Here is a 21,730-nt window from a genome sequence, read left to right as displayed (position 1 = left end):
TTGGCCGAAAAAAACGTTTTCGTAAAAGCCGGATTTAAGCATAACTAATGTCAGTAAGGAAGGAGGTGCAAACTTCCAAGTTATTCCATTCATTCCTGAAATACTCCTTTCATTTAATATGAAGTTTAAGATAAAGTTGTTATTTGCCGTTTTGTTGTCGCCATTTTTAATGTTTATAATTGAACATTATTGGCTAACCGTCAAAAAACTAAATTTTTTAAATTATCATAAACCTATTTGCGTCAACGTATAAAGCTCGACAGGAGCTGACGTTGCGAAGACAAAAATATTTGTCACAAAAAAAAAAAAAAGATTTCTAATTTTTGTATTTTTTTTTTTGTAAAGGGCTTTTGAATCTGAGGTGTAATACTATTTTGAGTAGATTTCAAAGTAGTTTCTGGTGTTGTTCTCGTGACCGAACTATCAAATTGAACTATTGCATATTGGTTCAAAAATGAATTTTATAAATAAAATTATTAAAAAAAAAACTCTATTAAATATAACAACTTTATTAAACAGATTTAGATAAGTTGAATAAAAACAGTGTAAATAAATAAAAAAAAAAAAACTTTGTAATAAATTATAATTTAAATATAATAAAAACTATTTTAATTTAAAAAACCTTTAAAATTCTGTTTTTAATTTTAAGAAAAAATTATGTGTTTAAATCTTTTTATAAGTTTTAAAATGTTTTAACTAATAAAAAACGTTAAGATATATCATATGATTTAGTATATAGATGTAATAAATTCAAAATGACTAATCAAAACCGGCAATTTAAATAGTGACATAAAACACAAAATTAAGTTCTAAAGCATTCAAGTAAACTAAAATAACTCTTGTAAACAAAATCAACTGTATGCTTAAAGAAAAGTTGGAAAGCCGAAGACAAAACAATCAAGGCCAAGGCCAAAATTGTTAAAGCTAAGACCTAAGAACAAGGCAAGCAGTGATAAGGCCAAGGCCAAGGTCTTAATTTTTGGCCTTAAGTCAAACCATTATAAGGCCGAAGCCAAGGTCTAACAAATTTGGTCCCGAAGCATTCCAATGCGGTTGAACATTCTCCATCTGTTTTATACTGCCGAGGCTTAACGGAGAGAAGTGAAAACGGCTGCAGGACCTCCTTCAAAAGAAAGTTATTTTATTTTTGCGAACGTGAAGGACACCGTTGGATTTCGCCTTTTTATACAAGACTATTTTACGGTCTACGAAAATTTAAACATGTGCATATTTTTCGAAGCTCTAGGACTATTAAAACTATATATAACTATATATAAATTCAATAACTGTCAAGCTTAAGCATAACTAATAAGTTATAGTTGTAAAGTATTAATTAAAGCATGCATTATTTGTATTGAAAAAACCTATAATTTTTTACAGTTTTTTACCTTTACGGTAATGGTAATGTCGATAAAGTTTATCGTCAATATTATTGTCATCCAATAAATAGTCATTGTAATAGTTGTGTTTTTATATTATACAACAAATATATTAAAACATAACATTTTTAGGCATCATGAATGTTACACTTAAACTTATATCGTCGCAAGGTATTAATATTTATGATTGCTTTTGTGTGTATATTATCTTTTTTTTTATAAAAAGTATTTATGAAGTTTTTTATTAGTATTTTTATATTATAAAAAAAAAGCCAAATATTTTATGATTTAAACAACCATTTATCAAATTAAGGTTGCAAATTTTTCACCACATTAAAAATATATTTTACACCACATTAAAACATTAAGACATTTTTATATATTTGAATTCTATCAATAAATTTTTTATTGCTTCAAGAGTCTAGAAATGGCTATATGAGGTTAAAATAAATTAAACAAAAAAAAAATAAATCAGTAAATCAAATTGGTTATATTTGAAAAGAATTTGATTTAAATACTTCTAGAGTTTATGAATCTTTATATTTACAAATTTATGTTTATGAATCTTATGCTTCTGAATTAGTATTTGTTATATTGTTTTTAATGTTGTTATAAAAAAATTTATTTAGTTTTGCAATCTGGTATAAAGTCACACTCAACAGCATCAAACAAGGTTAGATTTGAACATATATTTAATTATGGTCAAAGCAGGTAAAATCAGTAAATTAAGTTTTGCTAGTAAAATCAGTGCATATTTTTACTATATATACTATATATATGCTTTATAATTCTTTCCTTAAAAAATTAATGTAAATAAATATGAAGAGTTCTTTTAACAAAATATCAACATGCATCTGATATTAGCTAGAGCTGTTCCAAAAGTATCAGTATTTTGTATATTTTACCTAATGCTGATACTTAGGCAGTGTCAGCATTTTTTCTTGTTATCGCTATCAGTAAAAAAAAAAAAATCCAATACTTTGCATCTTCTATAATGATGTATGTGATAACATTTAATATGCATAACATACAAACTGTAGTTTATGGTGTACAAGTAATTCTCTTTCAACATTATTAACGATTAGTATAATTTTCTCTAGATGCTATCAATGATTGCTTTTTAAAATACTCTGAAATCTAAAGTAAAGAGAAAATTAAAAAAAAACAATTAACAGTAAACTTAATTTTTTTAGGAATGAGAACATAAAAAAAAGATTAACCCTAAAAAAACCGTAAAAAAATTTCTTTCTTTAAATTTAAAAACATTCCACTTATCGTAGCTCGCATTAGAAATATTTAAATGCAAAAAATTTGTTAATGTGACACTTGTAAGTGACCAGGGTCCCAGCTCAAATACTATTTAAAAACCCAGCCCCGGTAATATAAGATTTAGCAGGGGTTGATAGCCAGAGCTAGTAAAAAGATTATAAAACTTTATATGTTTTAAATTTATTATTTTTTATTTACTGTTTTATAAATTTTATGTATATATATGTATATATATATATATATATATATATATATATATATATATATATATATATATATATATATATATATATATATATATATAATTTATAAAATAGTAAATGTAAAATAATAAATTTAAAATATATAAAGTTTTATAAACTTTTTACTAGCTCTGGCTATCAAGCCCTGCTAAATCTAAAAAACAAAGCTCAGTTTTTTATGTGCTGTGGTTATCTTTTGTGATTAATTTAAGTCTAATTTAAGTTTGTTTGTCCAATATTTAATTAACGCTTAAGTTCATTTACTATTTAACAGGTCCCTAATATTGTTTTAAAAATATTTCTTTGAAAATAGATCAACTTCATATTTAAATGAAAGAAGATTTTATATAAATCCAAAAAAAAAAAAAAATGTAAAAAAAAACTTATAAAAAAACTTATAGAAACTCATTTTTTTTATTTTTCATATAAAAACTGTAGTTTTTATATGAAAAATAAAAACTGTAGTTTTTCTGCAATTAAATCTAAAAAAGGATTAACACAAAAGATAACTACTGCACATTGAAAACACTGAGTTGTGATTTTCTATCTAAAAGGATTTTAAGACACCATGGTATCTATATATACATAAATATATGTAAAGAGAGAAGAAAAAATTATTAAATTATTGAGTTATTTCTTGTTTTTTTTCTTGTTGGTAGTCAATTAGTATTAAGCTCTCCATATAGGGGGCAGAAATAAAACTATAGTTGCCCATTTATTTAAACCTTTGAACCAAATTAGCAAACTTGAAAAAGCTAAATGTTTATTTTGCCATAAGATTATGTCTAAAAATTGAACTTAAACAAGAAAGCATTTCACAAGTGTGATATAGTACTATAAAATTTTGCCTGATATAATAGGATATAAAAATGTCTAGATTTAAAAAAAAAAAAACATAAAAAAATAAGTTATGAATAAATAAATTAGAAATCATCAGATTTAATTGGTTTGGGAAACTTAGTAAACAATAATAATTCAAAATTTTAATTTTTCCTTGAAATTCAGTTCAGTATAGGGCTTTTTGTTATAAGAGCCTACTAGCAATATATATATATATATATATATATATATATATATATATATATATATATATATATATATATATATATTTTGACAAAATTAACAATGTTAGACTAAATTACTGCATAATATACAAATGCTCAAAGAAATAAATAGTCTTGCTAGATTGCTTATTTCTTTAAGGAATTTAAGTTTGACATTAAATCGGCATGGTATTATATACTAATATATTTACATTATCAATATTAAAATGGTAACTTTCTTATAGGATAAAAATAGTCTCTATATATAACGAGTGTATCACAGTTGTAAGGAAGTACAACATGACAAATAAAAATTCCCATACAGTATGCCTAGATATATAACTAACTTATAGCTAATTTAATTTTTTATTAAAAATTCAAGTTAAATTGGCGTTTATACATTTAGTTTTGCTTTTAATGATCATGTGCTAAAAATATACTTGAATTAGGAAAAACTCTTCCAAAATTTAAGCCAAAAAAAAACCTAAAAAATTGCTTAAAAAAAGCAGAAAACCACCAAAAAAATGCCAAAAAAAAAGCATGAACAAAGGAAAAAAGAATTTTTTGTGTGCAACTCATACAAAACGCATATTTATAATAAAAAAACAATTAATTACTAAAATTCAAAATGGCTTTAAAAGAAATCATGGTAAAGCATGATTACTTTCTTCTATAGCGTTACTTTCAACTAAGTACGCAACTGAAGAAAGGAATTATGTTTAGAATGGTTTTTACATGCGTTTACAAAAGAATGCAAAATTTTAGTTAAAATGAATGCATTTGCAATTACTTTAAAAGAAACCATGCTAAAACATTGCTCTTTCAAAAGCAGGCTTTTTTTAAAATTTTCTTATTATCATTAAAGTGAAATAATGTTTGTTTGCACTTTCAAAAGTTTTAAAATGATTTTTTAAGTTATACTGAAATATATATAATTTAATAGAATATATAGAACTATTGTTTATTATAGTTTTTATTTTTTATTGTGCGTTTAACAACACCAATAATAATATGATATTTTAGTTTTCTTTTATTTTAATTACTTCAAGTTTATAGGTTTTTTGATAAGCAAATAAACTTAACAAACTAAATTGAGAAAAACTTACTATTTTGTATTAATGGATAACAGTCATAATAATAATTGCATATTAGTTATCATTAATTTGCGCGCACTTTGCCAATGCGTGAAAAATTGTTTTGAATTAATAAAAAATGTGTAAAATTCATTTTAAAAAATAAAGCATCTTTGATACATCTTATAACTTAATTACTAGAATAAAAGTTATTTCAATATAAATTAGACCTCTTAAATTAGACGTTTGTTAATAAATAAACATACAAACATCAATGTTTATTAAAAAAAAAAGATTTGTTACGCCCTGATTGTGTTATTTAAGGTGATATATTTTTCACATTTATATATATATATATATATTTTTTATATTTAGATTTTTCAAAGTCTGGTCTTTTGTCAGTCTATAAGTAAGTTTTTATATTGTTAATTTGTTTATTGTTATTATAAACTTTTTTGTTTAAATAAACTGTAAAGCCTTGAACATTGCAATGCTGTTGTTGATATAACTAACCAAAATGAGACTTTTGTTAACGTAGATGCTGATAAAGTTGAAAAATTTAATAGTTTTTCAAATTTGTAACATAAATTGTATGAATTTTAGTATTCTGAAAAGAAAATCTTGACAGCAGTTGTTGTCAAGAGTGTCATAATTGTTTTCAAGAGTTTTTTTTATATATAAGAGTAATTTTTTATATTTTTATATATTTTTAGAAAATTTTTTTATTATAGATAATATTGAAGTATGTTAATTTTTTTTTTTTTAAACTTTAAATTTTCTTTAAACTATCAGCTTTCATCAATATATAATATCTGATTATTGAGAAAAATTATAGTTTGTTATTTACATAGTTATAACATAAATATCATATCATTAATTTAAAAAAATTGTTATAGTATATATTGTTTACTTATAATAAAAATATTATAAGTTTGATAATATTTTTTTACAATAATTTATCAAAACATATCACTGATTATATAATAAAAATATATTACTTACAATTACTTAAAAAGAGTTTACTACAGCATGTTAAATGAATATTGAAGCCTTTCGCCACATAAGTTTAGCAATTTTTGTTTTTGCAAGTTTTATGTGCAACCAGCACATTTTTTTTTCAATTTAATCAACATAAGTAAAAGTTTCATTTTGATCAATTTTATCAACAACTGTAAAACAAAAAAGTTTAAAGTTTCAATAAAAGATTTTTATAAAGTTTAAAATAAAATTTATATTTATATATATTAATTGAAATTTTATGAGTTTATTGTGAGTGTCAATTTCGCAAAAAAAATTTTTTTTTATAATATACACTGATGCATATTCGTTTAGACGCATCAATTTTTTTCTCTTTGTCTTAATTTTTTTCTATGAATTGTCAACTGATATGCATGCAAGTTATTATCAAAATAATTGTTGTGTTGTGGGCTGATAAAAATCACAAAAAATTTTTTTCTATGTGTCTTTATTAACATGAGAGTATGTTTGATATACAAAAGCACATTTTTTAATTGGAATATATCTATAGACGCAATCAGGTTAATAACGGTAATTATTGATTTTTAATCACTTTTACACAAATAAATTGATAAATTTTAGTGTAATTTGATCTTTTGCTCTTCCAGTATCATTTTTATTGCATTTTACAAAATGCCTAAAGGAAAGTATTTGACAGATACTGAAAAAATACAAATTAATTTATATCGTGGCTCAGAAATCTCACCAGCACTTTCTATACGAGAAATAGCAAGAAAAATTGGAAGATCTGACCATGTTGTACGAAACTACATTGCAAAAGGTGACAATTACGGTGTAAAAAAAGCAACAAACGGCAACAAAGTATTAACAAATCGTCAAACTAATTGAATACGCTTCGAAGCAACCAAAAATAAATCGAATGCAACACAAATAAAGGATGAATTATTATTGCCTGTCACCAATAAACATGTTGCACATATTCTACGTACAAAACCAAACGTAAAGTGGAAGAAACCACACCAAAAACCAATGTTAAAAACCACCATAAAATTGCTAGATTACAGTTTGCTAAAAACCATATGCATTGGACTCATGAGTGGCAAAACATAATATTTTAAGATGAAAAAAAGCTCAATTTAGATAGTCCAGACTCTTACAGTTGTTATTGGCATGATCTAAGAGGAATAAATGACCCACAAACAAAACGAAATTATGGAGGAGGAAGTTTAATGGTTTGGGGTGGATTTTCTTATTCAGAAAAATTGACTCTGTGTTGTAATTTACCTAAAATGAACTCGATAAAGTATACAGAAATGTTGGATGATGTTCTCATAACTTATATGGATGAAAACATGGATGATAATGCCATATTTCAGCAAGATAATGCTGCAATTCACATATCTAGGCATTCTATGAAATGGTTTAAAGACCACAACATCCCGGTTCTTGAATGGCCAGCTTGTAGCCCGGACTTAAATCCAATCGAGAACGTGTGGGAAATGTTATCAAGAAAAGTTTATGACGCTAAAGCAGCCGGACACCAATTTAAAACTGTTACTGAGTTAAAGTGTAAAATCCTTGAAACATGGTCCGAGTTGGTTCAAACTACACTTCAACGACTAGTGGAGTCAATGAAAGGCAGAATTTTTTAGGTGATCCAGTGTAATGGAGGACATAGGCATTACTAATTTTCCGTCTTTTAATGTCAAAAATATGACTGCGTCTATAGATATATTCCAATTAAAAAATGTACTTTTGTATGTCAAACATACTCTCATGTTAATAAAGACACATAGGAAAGTTTTTTTGTGATTTTTATTAGCCCACAACACAACAATTATTTTGATAATAACTTGCATGCATATCAGTTGACAATTCATAGAAAAAAATTAAGACAAAGAGAAAAAAATAGATGCGTCTAAACGAATATGCCTCAGTGTATATCTAAATTTAATAAATTTACAAGATGTGTTATAAGGTGAAATAGTGTAATTGTCCATGTTTATATAAAATTAAATGATAAAACAAAAATTGTTATGTACCTAATACATTCTCCTAATTATAACTATATTAAAAATGTTTAATTATTTACTATAATTTTTAAAATTTTATGGTTTAGATAATCAAATAAGACTATATGCTGCTGAAGCAGTTGCAAGGAAGGCTTTTTCTCGTCAAAAACCACATATTAATATTGGAACAATTGGACATGTTGATCATGGGAAGACTACACTTACTGCAGCAATAACCAAAGGTGTTGTATAAGTTTCGTACATTATATACTTTTATGTGTGGTTTTAAAAACAACAAATTTTTAAGTATACTATATGTATATTATATGTATATAATCTATATAAAATTAAAATTTGTATATTATATATATATATATATATATATATATATATATATATATATATATATATATATATATATATATATATATATATATATATATATATATATATATATATATATATATATATATAATTTGTATATAATCTGAGATTGAGTTCTGGTATAAGTTAAATATTGCAAAAATGTTTTTAGTATATGTATTTTTCTATTTAAATAAATTAGAAATTTTTTAAACTATTTTAAATATTGTATAATTGTTACAATTAAATATTCAAAAAATTTTTAAAATTTTTAGTGCTGTCTGAAAAAGGGGGTTCAAAGTTTAAAGATTATGCTGACATTGACAATGCTCCAGAGGAGAGAGCCAGAGGAATCACAATAAATGCTTCTCATGTAGAGTATGAAACAGACACTCGTCATTATGGTCATATTGATTGTCCTGGCCATGCTGATTACATCAAGGTATGTTGGTAACATCTTAATTATTTTTTCATTCATTTCCTAAAGCTTTTAAATTCATTAAAGCTTTTAGTGAGTCAGCCACTTAAAAATTTTATAAAATGCAATAGATCAGTTAGAATGTAAGAAAAGTTTATTACTAATTACCAATTGTTAAAATACAAGTTATTTTAAATAAATCTTCTAGACACCATCCCCTCACCTCATCTCCCTCCCCCATCCCCTCACCTCATCTCCCTCCCCCATCCCTTCTCTACAAAGTAAAAAATTTAATTTTTGTTGGACAAAAGAATTTTTAAGGTTTTTTATGGAAAAAAATTATGTTTTTACTATTTTCTAATATTAATAAAACAACTCAATTTAAAAGCAAACAATATTGATATTAATAACAAAGTTGTATGAATATATATAAATTATTTCTTAAATTTAAATGGGGATTATTGAGAAAAGTGTGAAAAATTTATAATTAAAATCATCATCATATCATCATCATCATCATCATCATTATCATCATCATCATCATCATCATCATCATCATCATCATCATCATCATCATCATCATCATCATCATCATCATCATCATCATTTTCATAACATTAAATACAAATTTAGGTAGTATATAATGCACATTCTTGATTACATTTGATAAGAGATTATAGTTAATTAGGAACAATATATAATATAAGAATCTTTAAAATTCTTTAAAAATCTTTGAAGTTCTTTAAAGAATCTTTAAAAGTATTTTGTGATTTAAGCACCAATATCATTCAATCATCAAAGGTAAGAAATTTTGGATATGACAACTTTAGAGGCTCGGCGGCTAAGAGGTGACTTGATCCAGCAATTCAAGATATTTAAAGGTATTGAAAAGATTGATATTAAGCAAAATCTAGAAATGAACTCTATTTCCTTATCAGGTCCAGCATCTAACATTAGAGGAGCAAAACATAGATTGAAACCTGAATTGGTTAGAAATTGTATGAAAAGGCAATATTTTTTCAGCAATAGAGTCGTTTATGGATGGAATAGTCTACTAGCAGAAGTCGTTCAATCAATTACACTTAACAGCTTTAAATCAAACTTGCAATCAGTTGATTTAAAAGCAAACAAGATGAAAATCAAGAAAGCTTATTATTAACACTTTTTTATTTAAAACTGAACAGTAATTAATATATACCGGCTGTCATAAATATTGCCTGGCGCTTTATCTCATCAGCATTAACCATTACTATTACTATCATTCTCATTTTTTCGACATTTTTGTAAATTGAATTTATTTTGTTTAAAAAAAACTTTTTTTAAGAACATGATAACCGGTGCAGCACAGATGGATGGTGCAATACTTGTTGTTGCAGCTACAGACGGTCAAATGCCTCAAACTAGAGAACATTTACTTCTTGCAAATCAGGTATTTGTTATTTTTAACATTTTGCTGTCAATTTTTATAAATGGTTATATTCTACTTTATCTGTAATTATTATTATTAATTTTTATCATTATTATTATAATATTATTATTGTATTAATATTATTATTATTATTATTATTATTATAGATTGGAGTTAAAAACTTGTGTGTTTTTATCAACAAAGCTGATATGGTTGATGATAAAGAAATTATGGACTTGGTAAAATTTATTAATGATTAACAATGACATCTTTGAGGATCTTTGAAAGAACTACAAATTATTTGATTTTAATATTGATGTAACAGGTTGAAATGGAAATCCGAGAGTTGCTGACTGAGTATGGTTATGATGGAGACAACACTCCAGTAATTGGAGGATCAGCTTTATGTGCATTAGAGGGAAAAAAACCAGAACTCGGAATTCAAAAAATTCAAGAACTTTTAGCTGTAAGAACTTAGTTGTATATTTTTTTACAAAACTAATAAACATAGAGAGAAGTTTGTAGGTTTTGTGTTAACAAATGTGCTTTTTTGAATGTTTGGCTTTATCTTCAAATATTCTCTAAAAAAAGAATCAAAAAGTATTATTGTAATGTCAAAATGTTATGATGTTATTGTTTTTTGTGCTCAAAAAAAAGATGGTGTTTTTAAAAGAAGGAAAGTTATTTTTATTTTCTTTGTATTGAAGGTATTAAGAAAGTATGAAATATTTGAATGATCACGGTATTTGATGATCATGGTATACAAACCTTTACTTGATCTTTTGATATGAGATTTTTTTTTGTTTTTGAAATTCATGTAGTATAATGCGTTAACGTTAATTTGAAATTGGTACAGTTGCAATTAATTTGCACTGTGCAACAATATTTTGTTTATTGCAGTAGATAACATAATAAACACTTTGTGTTTATTATATTATTTTATAATTGTTAGTTACTGCATGTCTATTACAGTAATTTCTGTTAAGTGTTAAATTGTTGAATAGACTAAGATTAACCACTAAACTAATTAAAAACAAGTTTTTTTGGTAAGTTTGGTAAAACACATAGAGCTTATTATTATTTACGAAGATAATACATATTGATAATACATACATGTTTTCAATGTTTACTGTAATCTTTACATATTGTTTTTTAAAGTATAGTTTAAGTAAAAGTTAAAGATTAAGTTTAGTTCTAATTGGTCAATAAAAATAAAAGCTATGCAATTGTAAGTAAAATCAATTATTTGTATTTTTTAGAGGTAAGTAAGAAATATTATCTTTTAATCTGGATATGATTAGTTGAAAAGTTTTGTATGCAAAGGTTTCATTGTGTGTAATGTCATCTAATATAAAGTAAGAAATATGTTTCAGTATATCTTCTTTGTTTTTATAGTATATAAATAATTGGTGTAAAGAACATTGTTAGGTGTATTTCATCTTGGACTACAAAACATAATTTTCTGCAAAGTGGCAGATAATTGCTTGATTTATCCAAATAATTGTTTTGATCAAGGTACTGTGATAGAGAATTAGCAATTAAAGAATTTTTTCAAGCAATATACTAAAGTTCAACAAAATTCAAATTATCTGCTGTTGAACTCAATAGTGCTCAATCTTTAGTTTGCCATTGCTTGTATTCATCTCAAAGCTGTATTTATATTCTCCAAAAATCTCATTCAAACAAGCAATTTTTTACAAGGATAATCGTCACACTGTACATGAATGTATTCTATGTTTTCCACTGAGAAAACAATTTTTGAAAGAAAATTTTTAAATGTTTTACCAATATTTAAGGAATCTACTAGCAATTTTGGTGGTAAGGACAAACATAAATAGAATGTCTACCACTTGCATCTGTCAAAATGCATCATTTTAGTCTAAATGAAGCAAATTTTGAGTAGCTTATTTGAATTTCTGGATTGTTTTCTTTGCACAAATTAAAATTTTTAAAACGCAAAAAAGTAGTTTTTTTAGGTGCTTACATAATCTTTTTTACAAGCATAGTTTAACTAAAACTATTTGAGTCATAAAATGTTTTACCAAAATCTTCTACATCTTTTGGTAAAACTTTATACAATGGAGCTACAATAGCTAACAATCCTTTTTCACTAAAAAGGTTGTCTAGTATCTTTATTATGTAACTGAAAAGTTATTTTGTAACTCTACTATTGACCAACTTGGGGTGCAGGAACATTTTTTTTCTTTTATTAAACCCACAATTTCAAAGTTTTAAGCATTCTTTCTTTGATATTATTTGTTTCTTCTCACATTTTTTCTGAGGGAACATTGACATAAAGTTATGTTCTTTATTATCTTGTTAATGCATATAATTTCTTGCTTTCATTCTGATATGTTTGGAAGATTTAAAATGAAATTTTAGAGGAGGTATGTTAAGATCTTCATCTACTCTGTTGATCTCTTTCTTATTTTTTTGAATGATGGTATTACAAAATCCTCATTGTGTTTGCATTGACTACGTTCTTCTTCTGTAAGATCTTTGTTCCCAAGTTTATTCCAGGAGTGATATTCAAACTACTTCTAGTCATGGCTTGTGACTCTTATTGTAAATGCATCAAAATTTTCTAAAAATTAAAGTAAAATGACTGAAAGTTTAAATATGATAATTAAAATTTAAAAAGTTTGTCTTTATTTTTGTAAAAAACTTTATTTTAATATGTTTTCAAAAATAAAGATAAAAAATTTATATATGATAATAAAATATTTAAATTCTACAGCTATTTTCTAGTGAATTTTGAAGAAAGAAAACTTTTTTACTTGTTTTTAATGTTGTTGAAATATTTTAAGATATCGGTGCCCAAAGTTGAGTTATATAAATTAGTTATTTTCTTAATTTTTAAGTATGTTCACTTATACTTAAATTATATAATTATATATCAAAAGTTGAATTAGGTGATTGCATGTTATAGTATAATAATTACAAACAACTGAAAATGGGAAATCAAATGCCAAAAAGCTGCGTCAAAAGCTAACTCTATTCTCAGAATGCTTCAAGAAACTTTCATTTATTAGAACATTAAATCATTTAAGTTTTTGTACACATTATTTGTAAAACCTCATTTTGAGTCTTTTTATTGGCATGAAATCCTTACAGGAAAAAAGACAAGCTGCTAAACTAGTACCTGCTTTGTGTAAACTTAATTATGAATCAAGAATCAAAATTCTTGGCTTAACTACCCTTAAAGATAGAAGAATTAGAGAAATATTGTTTGATTATTTTAAAATCTCCAACAGCTTTATAAAATTAAATAGACTAGTCCCAATAAATCAGCCATACTGGCATCAGCTCCAAGGCTCTGCTCCTGCAGGAGCAATTAAAAATAATCAGCACCCTATCATAAAGCAAATCATTATAAACATTAGCCAAAGAGAATTCTTCTTCACTAATAGAATCACCTATCAAAATTAACTTCTAAGAAATGTTGTTAAAGGGATACCAAACCTCCGAGACATGTTGTGTTCATATTAAAGAGAATGATTCAGAAAAATATTTCTGCTAAATTTTTTTGATTAAAACAAAAGAATAAATGGATACCAAGAAAAACTGACTTTTTTATTTTAGTTGAACCTCGTCTTTTCCGTTTTGTTGTAGGCAAAAAAGTCAACATAATATATGCCGCAATCTACAGACTTGATAATTTATCAGGCGCGTTTATTCCTGAGTTTTAGTACATGACATCATTGATTTCTTTAATGTTACATAATCAATCTTTTACACAAACATAAAAAATCAATGACATCATTTACTGAAACTCTTAGTATTAAAACACGCTTGAATAAATTATCAAGTCTGTAGATTGTGGCATATATTGTGCTGACTTTTTGGTCTACAACAAAATGTAGGCGAGCTTCGACTAAAATAAAAAAGTTTTTCTTGGCTTGCATTTATTCTTTTGTTTTATTCAAAAAAAAATTTAGCTTAAACATTTTTTTTTTAAATTCTCTTTAATATGAACAAAACATGTTATGGAGGTTTGGGATCCCCTTAAAACTGATAATGTCTTCCAATTTAAAAATAGACTTGATCATTTATAAAAAAAGTGATGCAAATATTACAAACCAATTGGACTGCCGAAGTCTACAAATTATTTGTTAGATTCACAGAATATTTCTGCAGCAGTTGTATCTATAATAGTAATAATTAAAAAAAATTAACTAAATTGTTATTTCATTCTGATATTTATAAACATTTACTTTGACAAATTAAAAACTGATTTTGAAACAGTTGTTTTAAAAATATGAAAACTAATTTATAATATTTATAGTTACACAAAAAAAAAGTAAATACTTCAAAATATATATTTTTATTATTAAATAATTATATTTTTATGTAATTAATTAATAAAAGATATATATTTTTATTGCTAATTACTTTTATTATTAATTAAAATTATATATATATATATATATATATATATATATATATATATTTTTTATTAATTATATTAGTTATTAATTAAAAATTTATGTTTAATATATATTTAAGGAAAATAAATTATTTTGCTTTTTTATAACATTTTTGCTAACTTTTTTTGCTTTTTTATAACATTTTTGCTAAGAAAGTTAAGCTGCTTTGTCCTTTCCATAAAAACATAGTTTACGGTTTTCATAAACTGAAATTTTAAGGAGCAGATATTTTTTGCAGATATCACAATTCGCGGTCACTTAATGCAATGTATATATAATAAAAGATCGCAGATTGCAGCTGTAAAACTTTTGGCTCATAATCAAGAGGTTTAAAATTCCACCCTACACTTCTTGAAGTACAGAAATCAACCCATTTCCCTGTGCAGTGGCTTTTTTTAACAAGGTTTTTGTTGCAGAGTTTACAGTTACAAAAAAAAAAAATTTAAAAAAAGTAGCTTCCTCAACTCTAGTGGCCCCTTCATGAGTCTTTGATAGGTGAATTTGATAAAAAAATGTTGATATTTGTAATCAGATAAACAGTCAACACTATTTTTAAATAATAACACTATTTTTAATTTATGACTCATTAAAGATTTTTATATGTATTAAAATTAGTTTTTACTAATATTTTTTTAAATGAAAGCAAGCAGTTTTCAAAAACAAAAAAACAACAAGACAATGAATTTTTTATTGTTTATTATTCAAGTCTATTTTAATTTTCATTTAGTATAAGTATAGTATTTATAAGTATAAATTTTCCAAACTCAAATTGATCATTGTTGAATTACAGTTGAACAACTGCAACAAAAATTTGCTGTGCAAAAATTTTATAACCTGTAACATTGCACTTAAAAATATTTGCTACTTTTTTTTTTCAATTATCTATTTTAAAAAAAACTTTTTTTTTCAATAGATTATTCAATCTGATTAAACTACCCTAAGCAAACTAATGATGAATTTCTTAATAAGAAAAAAACATAGGCTTTATTAAATGGAAAAAAAATCTGACAATTAAAAAAATGGAGTATGTTGGTCATCTTAAATATAACATCCTATAAAATTTATAATCTTTGTATAAAAATCATACCATTAATGAGTAACACTCATTTTAAAAATGAAACTTTGAAAAAAAATGTTTTCGATTGTTAAAAGCAAGTTGTGCAAATGAAGTCTAAAAACCAAATATATTTTTTATATTAAATTTTATTACAAATATCTTTTAAGATTTAGTAAAAAATTGTACAAATATGATTTGCTGATTTTGGTTGAAAAAAATACTTGTTATATATTTAATAAAAGCTCTACAATGATGTTGTATACTGAAACTCTTATACAACATGTATTAAAGAGTAAAAGCTCACCTTCCATTTTACAGAGTAAAATAAAGAAGGCAAGCTTTGACTAAACAGGTTAAATTTTTTTTATATATACATTTATTGTTACGTTTAAAAAAAAAAAAACTTAGCTAAAACAGATTTTTTTTACATTTTTTAAATTTGAACATGTGTTAAAATTAATAGTTTCTTCATCAGCTTCAAAGTTTTGTTGATAACTTCATAAGCTCACCTGTCTTACCTTAATATGTTTAAATTATTTATAAAATGCTTTGTTAAAAATCTGTTATAGGCAGTAGATTCTCATATTCCGTTACCAAAGCGTGATCTTGATAAACCCTTTTTAATGCCTGTAGAAGATTCTTTCTCTATATCTGGAAGAGGCACTGTCATTACAGGAAGTATTGAGAGAGGTATTGTCAAAAAAGGAGACGAATTAGAGTTGGTTGGTCACAGTAATGTACCAATTAAAACAGTTGCAACAGGTAAACTTTTGTTCTTTTTTTTTTTTCATATTTATGATTATTCATTTTCAAAAGTTTATTTATTTTTAAGCACTAGCATACTGGTATTATGCCAACAATAATATTTTTATTTTAAACGATTCTTTTTAATTTTGAAGTCCTGGTTTTAAAAAAAATAAATCAAAATAGAATAAAGAAAACTTTTCTGAAATTTCTCATTTCTATGTTAGAAATTTTTTGTTTCTTATGTAAAAAAGCCATATGCTATAAAGATAGGCAAAACTGATCTATGTACGCTATAGTATATATATATATGTATGTGTATATATATATATATATATATATATATATATATATATATTATATATATATATATATATATTATATATATATATTATATATATATATATATATATATTATATATATATATATATATATATATATATATATATATATATATTATATATATATATATATATTATATATATATTATATATATATATATATTATAATATATATATAATATATATTATAATATATATATAATATATATATATATATATTATATATATATATTATATATATTATTTATATATATGTGGGCAATTCTACGGTGGAAAATTAAAAAGTAGTCAACTCCTAGTAAATGAGTATTGATGAATATTGATATAGACACATGAAAGTTTATTTAAAATTTAGTACTAAAATATAATTTTATTTTAATTAAAATAAAATTTAGTACCTTAGTACTAAAATTAATTTTTTTACGTCATTTTTATGTGAAAATTACGGTTTATCTGATTGTTGCATGATTTAAAAAGTATCATTTTAAAATGTTATTTTAACCATGAGTTTATCTGCATAATCAGAATTAATTTAGCGTGAAAATGGAGCTAACATGTTCAAATTGTTGTTGGTAAGATTTTATACTTTATAAAACGTATATATTTCTAGAAAATTACGAACGAATTTTTGCAATTTTCATGTAACTTAAAGTTAACAAAAACATGATAAAGTTTTGTTTTATCCAAAATTTAGTTTACAAATGTTTTTTTTTTTTTAAATTTTAATTAGAAATTATTGTTTTTTTTCATTATTGTTGTTCATCATTATTGTTTTTTTATTTGTTTATGTATTCTTATTTTAGTTGACATATAAATATACATAAATAAATAAAAATAAGAATTTCAGATAATACATAATTATACATGAATAAAATAAGAATTATAGACAATACATAACAAATACATAAAATAATTAAATAAATAAATAAATACATAAAATAGTTATACATAAATAAATAAAAATTACTATTTTTATTTAGGTATTAAAGGAAGAAAAAAAAAAATTTTTTTAATAGAATTTTAAAATAACCTCCCTAAAACCTCCTAAACTGTGATAGTAGTTTTGACGTCAAAAATATTTTAAAAGATTTAAATGTAAATGCTTTGCAGCATTTAAAAAGTTCATTCTAATGAAAATAAGGCAATACGCATAAGAAGTAAGAAGTGTAAGTAAAAACTTCAAGCCAAAGATTTTCTTATTTAAGTGACTTAAATAAGTAGGGGAAGTTTGTGTACCTCGGGCCGGATTTTTTCAATGACCCAAATCAAGGCTCCTGGCTTGTCTAAAAATGATGAAACTGATATGATCACATCTTTATACTAATTAGTTTGTATTAATATAGGTATAATGACTTAAAATATAAAAGTTTGTCATGTAGAAGGGTTTAAAAATTAGTGGCCCTAGGTACAATATGCTTGGTGGCTCTTGCTAAACTTGTGGCTTGCGGCTTCCTTAGTGAAAGAAACTTATTAATTCTTTTCATAAAATCAGAATGCCATTGCTCACTGACTTTACTATTTTTATCCCAGGAGGTTGGATATTTTTTAGCATTGGCTTTTGCATACTCAAAAGCAAGCTTTTTAAGCTGTGGCTTTGACAGTCCATAATGCATATTGCTTGCAATGACAAGGTACTCAACTAAGGTTTTTTCTTTATCTTTAGAGAATACATTCCAAACAGCACATCAGTTAAAATATTGATATTTTGGTTCAGTGTTTTTAGAACTATTCTTCTGACAAAGGTTTATATGTCTTTGGAGTGTTGTTCTGCTGATACTAAAATGTCGTGCTGCAGTCCTATTATTTCCATTATTATTCCTAGGCATCTAAAAAAATAGTTAAAAAAATCTCAAATATTTTTAAAGTGAAATATAAACAAATTACACATTTTTAAAATGTGTAAAGATAAATTTAATAAATACCAAGTTATTATCAAATAAACAAAAAAATTTTTGATCAAAATACCTGAATGATTATGAATTTAAAAAGTAAATATGCAATATTAAAATAAAAAAAAAATACTTCTTCACTACTACTACTACTACTACTACTACTACTACTACTACTACTACTACTACTACTACTACTACTACTACTACTACTACTACTACTACTACTACTACTACTACTACTACTACTACTTTATCAGAGAAACAAACATATGGCCCTAGGTACAAGACTTGATAGCCTCAAGCAAAACGTCATCTATTAACAAATCTGCATTAAGAGTAAACTTATTGAACATCGCATTTAGTACTTAAGTAACAAACAATATTATCTACTAGAACCTATAGAAAAGCATTTCCTCTAGGATTGTAAAACAATGTAAGATAAAAGCAGCAAAACTTTACTATAGACCATCAAAAAGCGTTTTCTAATTATAACTTGCCGTGGCAGTGCTCTCTGAGTATCAAAATAGGATTAAAAAAAAATTTTTTTTTAAACTAATCCCCTGACTGAGAAGCATAGATTAGAACTTTTTAGATTTCAAATAAAGTGGGGTGGTCCTAGGTACACAAACTTCCCTTATTAATAAAGTTGTAATACTAAAATAATTTTTTAAAGTTGCTTTTGGTTTTGCGAAAAAACTGTTTTGAATTTTATAACTTTCATAAATGTTATAAAAAATCACTCTGGAAGAGTGCCACTATTATTTTAAAATTTCCTCTGTTAATTGTTTTTAATGAGTTTCTTACTTTTGCAATTCTTTTGTTACGTAATTCTAACTCTTAATAATAGATATAAAAAATCCACGATAATAATCGCTTGGTAACGTAAGTGATGTAAAATAAGTTAAATATATAGTATCAAAAAAACCAGTTTATTTTCCTTAGCCGGTCACCTCTGATAAATTTTTATATATTTTTTAAATTGGTATAGAATTCTCAACAGTGAAAGTTTTTTAATACAAACCACTTTACTGATTCGCAGAAATCTGACCTAAAAGTTAAAGCAATTTTTTACCTTGTTTTCTATGTAATGTAAGTTACATAGAAAACAAGGTTAAAAAATTGCATTTTCAGTAATAAGTTTGCCCTCTTTTGGTCAGACTCAAAACTTTTTAGTTTATTTTATTCTTTAGACTAACAGCTTTTATACAAAATAGCCTAAAGTTTAATCTACAGTTTAAATACGCAAATATTCTATAAAGTTGTTGCACGTGTAACTTAAGTTAAAAATGGACTTGCCAATATATACATTCTTTATTTTTATATTTATTCTTATCCAGTCATCCTGAACATCCAACTCGGTGAAGTTTTTGTATTTTTTGCCTATTCGAAATGTTTTTTAACTTTAGCTGGTGTTAATTTAAGACTATTAGGTGGTTTTCAAAAAGGTAGTCCTAGTTCCTTTAAGTGTTCACAAATTTACCCGAATTTATGCGGAGAATATGTTGATAAATTATAAGTAATATTTGTAAAAGATAAAAATTGTGGCTCCACATCATATGACAGATATACAGAAGATTTTTGTTAATATTCTGTAATAATATGCCAAGCCATTGTATATATATTGGGTGTATATGTATTAATATATGCTGCTATAAATATTGGGTGTGTGCAAAAATAATTAGACACTTCCTTTTTTAATATTTTATTAATAAGAGAAAACCAAGTAAAACTTAAATTATATATGCACCATTATTGCTTATAATTGTTTGCCAACTTGTATGCAAAGAATTGATGCCCTGTGATTGGAACTCTTTGGGCCTGAAGGCAAGTTTCTAGTCTCGTTTTTAAAAACTTTACCTCATAGATTGTTCAGGAAACACAATAAATAATAATCAGACTAATTTTATTCTGTGTAACAACTTTATTATTTTCATTATCACTATTTTCAATATTATCTAAAATTCTAGATATTTCTTTAAATTTTTAGTTTTTCCAGAGTTCCAAGAAGTTTTTTGTGAATATTAATGTGAATATATATGTGAATTTAAATATATATATTTTAACTTTTTCTGTAATTGCACAAATAAAAATATTAAACAAAAAAAAAAAAAATTGAAAAAATCATCAGCTTAAAGTTGTATTAAAACAAATATAAGGGAAATAAAATTCGGATTTTTTATGGATTTTTTTTGTTGATGATGTTTTTTTGATTTTTGAATATGATCTGGATAATCACTGAACAGCATTATCATCTAGATGCTTTTTTACAATTTGGAGATGTTTCACAAATGTTTTTTTTTAAGGTTTGGAGATGTTTCACAAATGTCTTTTTTTAAGGTTTGGAGATGTTTCACAAATCTCTTGAACAAGGTCAAGCTGGTGATAACCTAGGAGCATTAGTTAGAGGCTTAAAGCGTGAAGATGTGAAGCGAGGAATGGTTCTTTGTGCTCCTGGAACTGTTAAAGCATACACAAAATGCAAAGCTCAAGTAAGCATATTGTTAAAATATACATAATTTACTTAATAATTACTTGTTATAAGAGTCTAACATAATTATCTAGCATAATTTATTCCAACTTAATTGTTTAGAATAACTTACACAAATTAATTACCATAATTTACTATATCATGAATAAACGTTTATTGCTATTTAATTTATCAGGTATATATTTTGAAAAAAGAAGAGGGTGGGCGTCACAAGCCTTTTGTATCTAATTATACTCCACAGATGTATGTCAGAACAGGTGATGTTGCAGCCACCATTACTCTTGATGCTGGTAAAGAGTTTGTAATGCCAGGTGAAGATGCTAGCTTTTCATTGACACTTATGCATCCTACTCCTCTTGAAAAGGGTTTGCGTTTTACAATGAGAGAAGGTAGCAAAACCGTTGGTACAGGTGTTATTACAGAAGTTATTGAGTAGATTTGAAGACTAATTTTAGCAAGCGAATCTTTTTAAAATACTTCAAGTGATAAGTACAATACATGGTTAAAAAAAAATATGTACAACTAAAGAAAATACAAGCTGAAAATGTTTTTTAATTTTGTATTTCTATTATTGACTGCTTATTTGTTTTTCGAT

General features: G+C 24.8%; 1 protein-coding gene across 1 annotated transcript; it reads left to right on the top strand.

Moving 5' to 3' along the window:
- Positions 1–1,185: 1,185 nt before the first annotated feature.
- Positions 1,186–21,690, top strand: LOC100202023 (elongation factor Tu). The gene is made up of 11 exons (XM_065807766.1): positions 1,186–1,550; positions 2,009–2,052; positions 5,382–5,415; positions 8,104–8,238; positions 8,635–8,801; positions 10,102–10,206; positions 10,353–10,424; positions 10,511–10,651; positions 16,239–16,431; positions 20,985–21,136; positions 21,311–21,690. Exons 1-11 carry the CDS (start codon positions 1,517–1,519, stop codon positions 21,569–21,571), a joined length of 1,338 nt encoding a protein of 445 aa, XP_065663838.1. The 5' UTR covers positions 1,186–1,516; the 3' UTR covers positions 21,572–21,690.
- The last annotated feature ends 40 nt before the right edge of the window (positions 21,691–21,730 follow it).

The sequence above is a fragment of the Hydra vulgaris genome, chromosome 10, assembly GCF_038396675.1.
Source record: "Hydra vulgaris chromosome 10, alternate assembly HydraT2T_AEP".
Taxonomy (NCBI): domain Eukaryota; kingdom Metazoa; phylum Cnidaria; class Hydrozoa; order Anthoathecata; family Hydridae; genus Hydra; species Hydra vulgaris.
Note: the sequence above shows the minus strand (reverse complement) of the source record. Positions and strands in the feature narration are given on the sequence as shown.

Excerpts from the sequence above, each read along its gene's own strand:
- LOC100202023 (XM_065807766.1), top strand. The coding sequence starts at position 1,517 with ATGAATGTTACACTTAAACTTATATCGTCGCAAG. Across the intron at positions 5,416-8,103 it reads GGTCTTTTGTCAGTCTATAA|ATAATCAAATAAGACTATAT; the intron begins GTAAGTTTTTAT and ends TTTATGGTTTAG. Across the intron at positions 8,239-8,634 it reads TACTGCAGCAATAACCAAAG|TGCTGTCTGAAAAAGGGGGT; the intron begins GTGTTGTATAAG and ends TAAAATTTTTAG.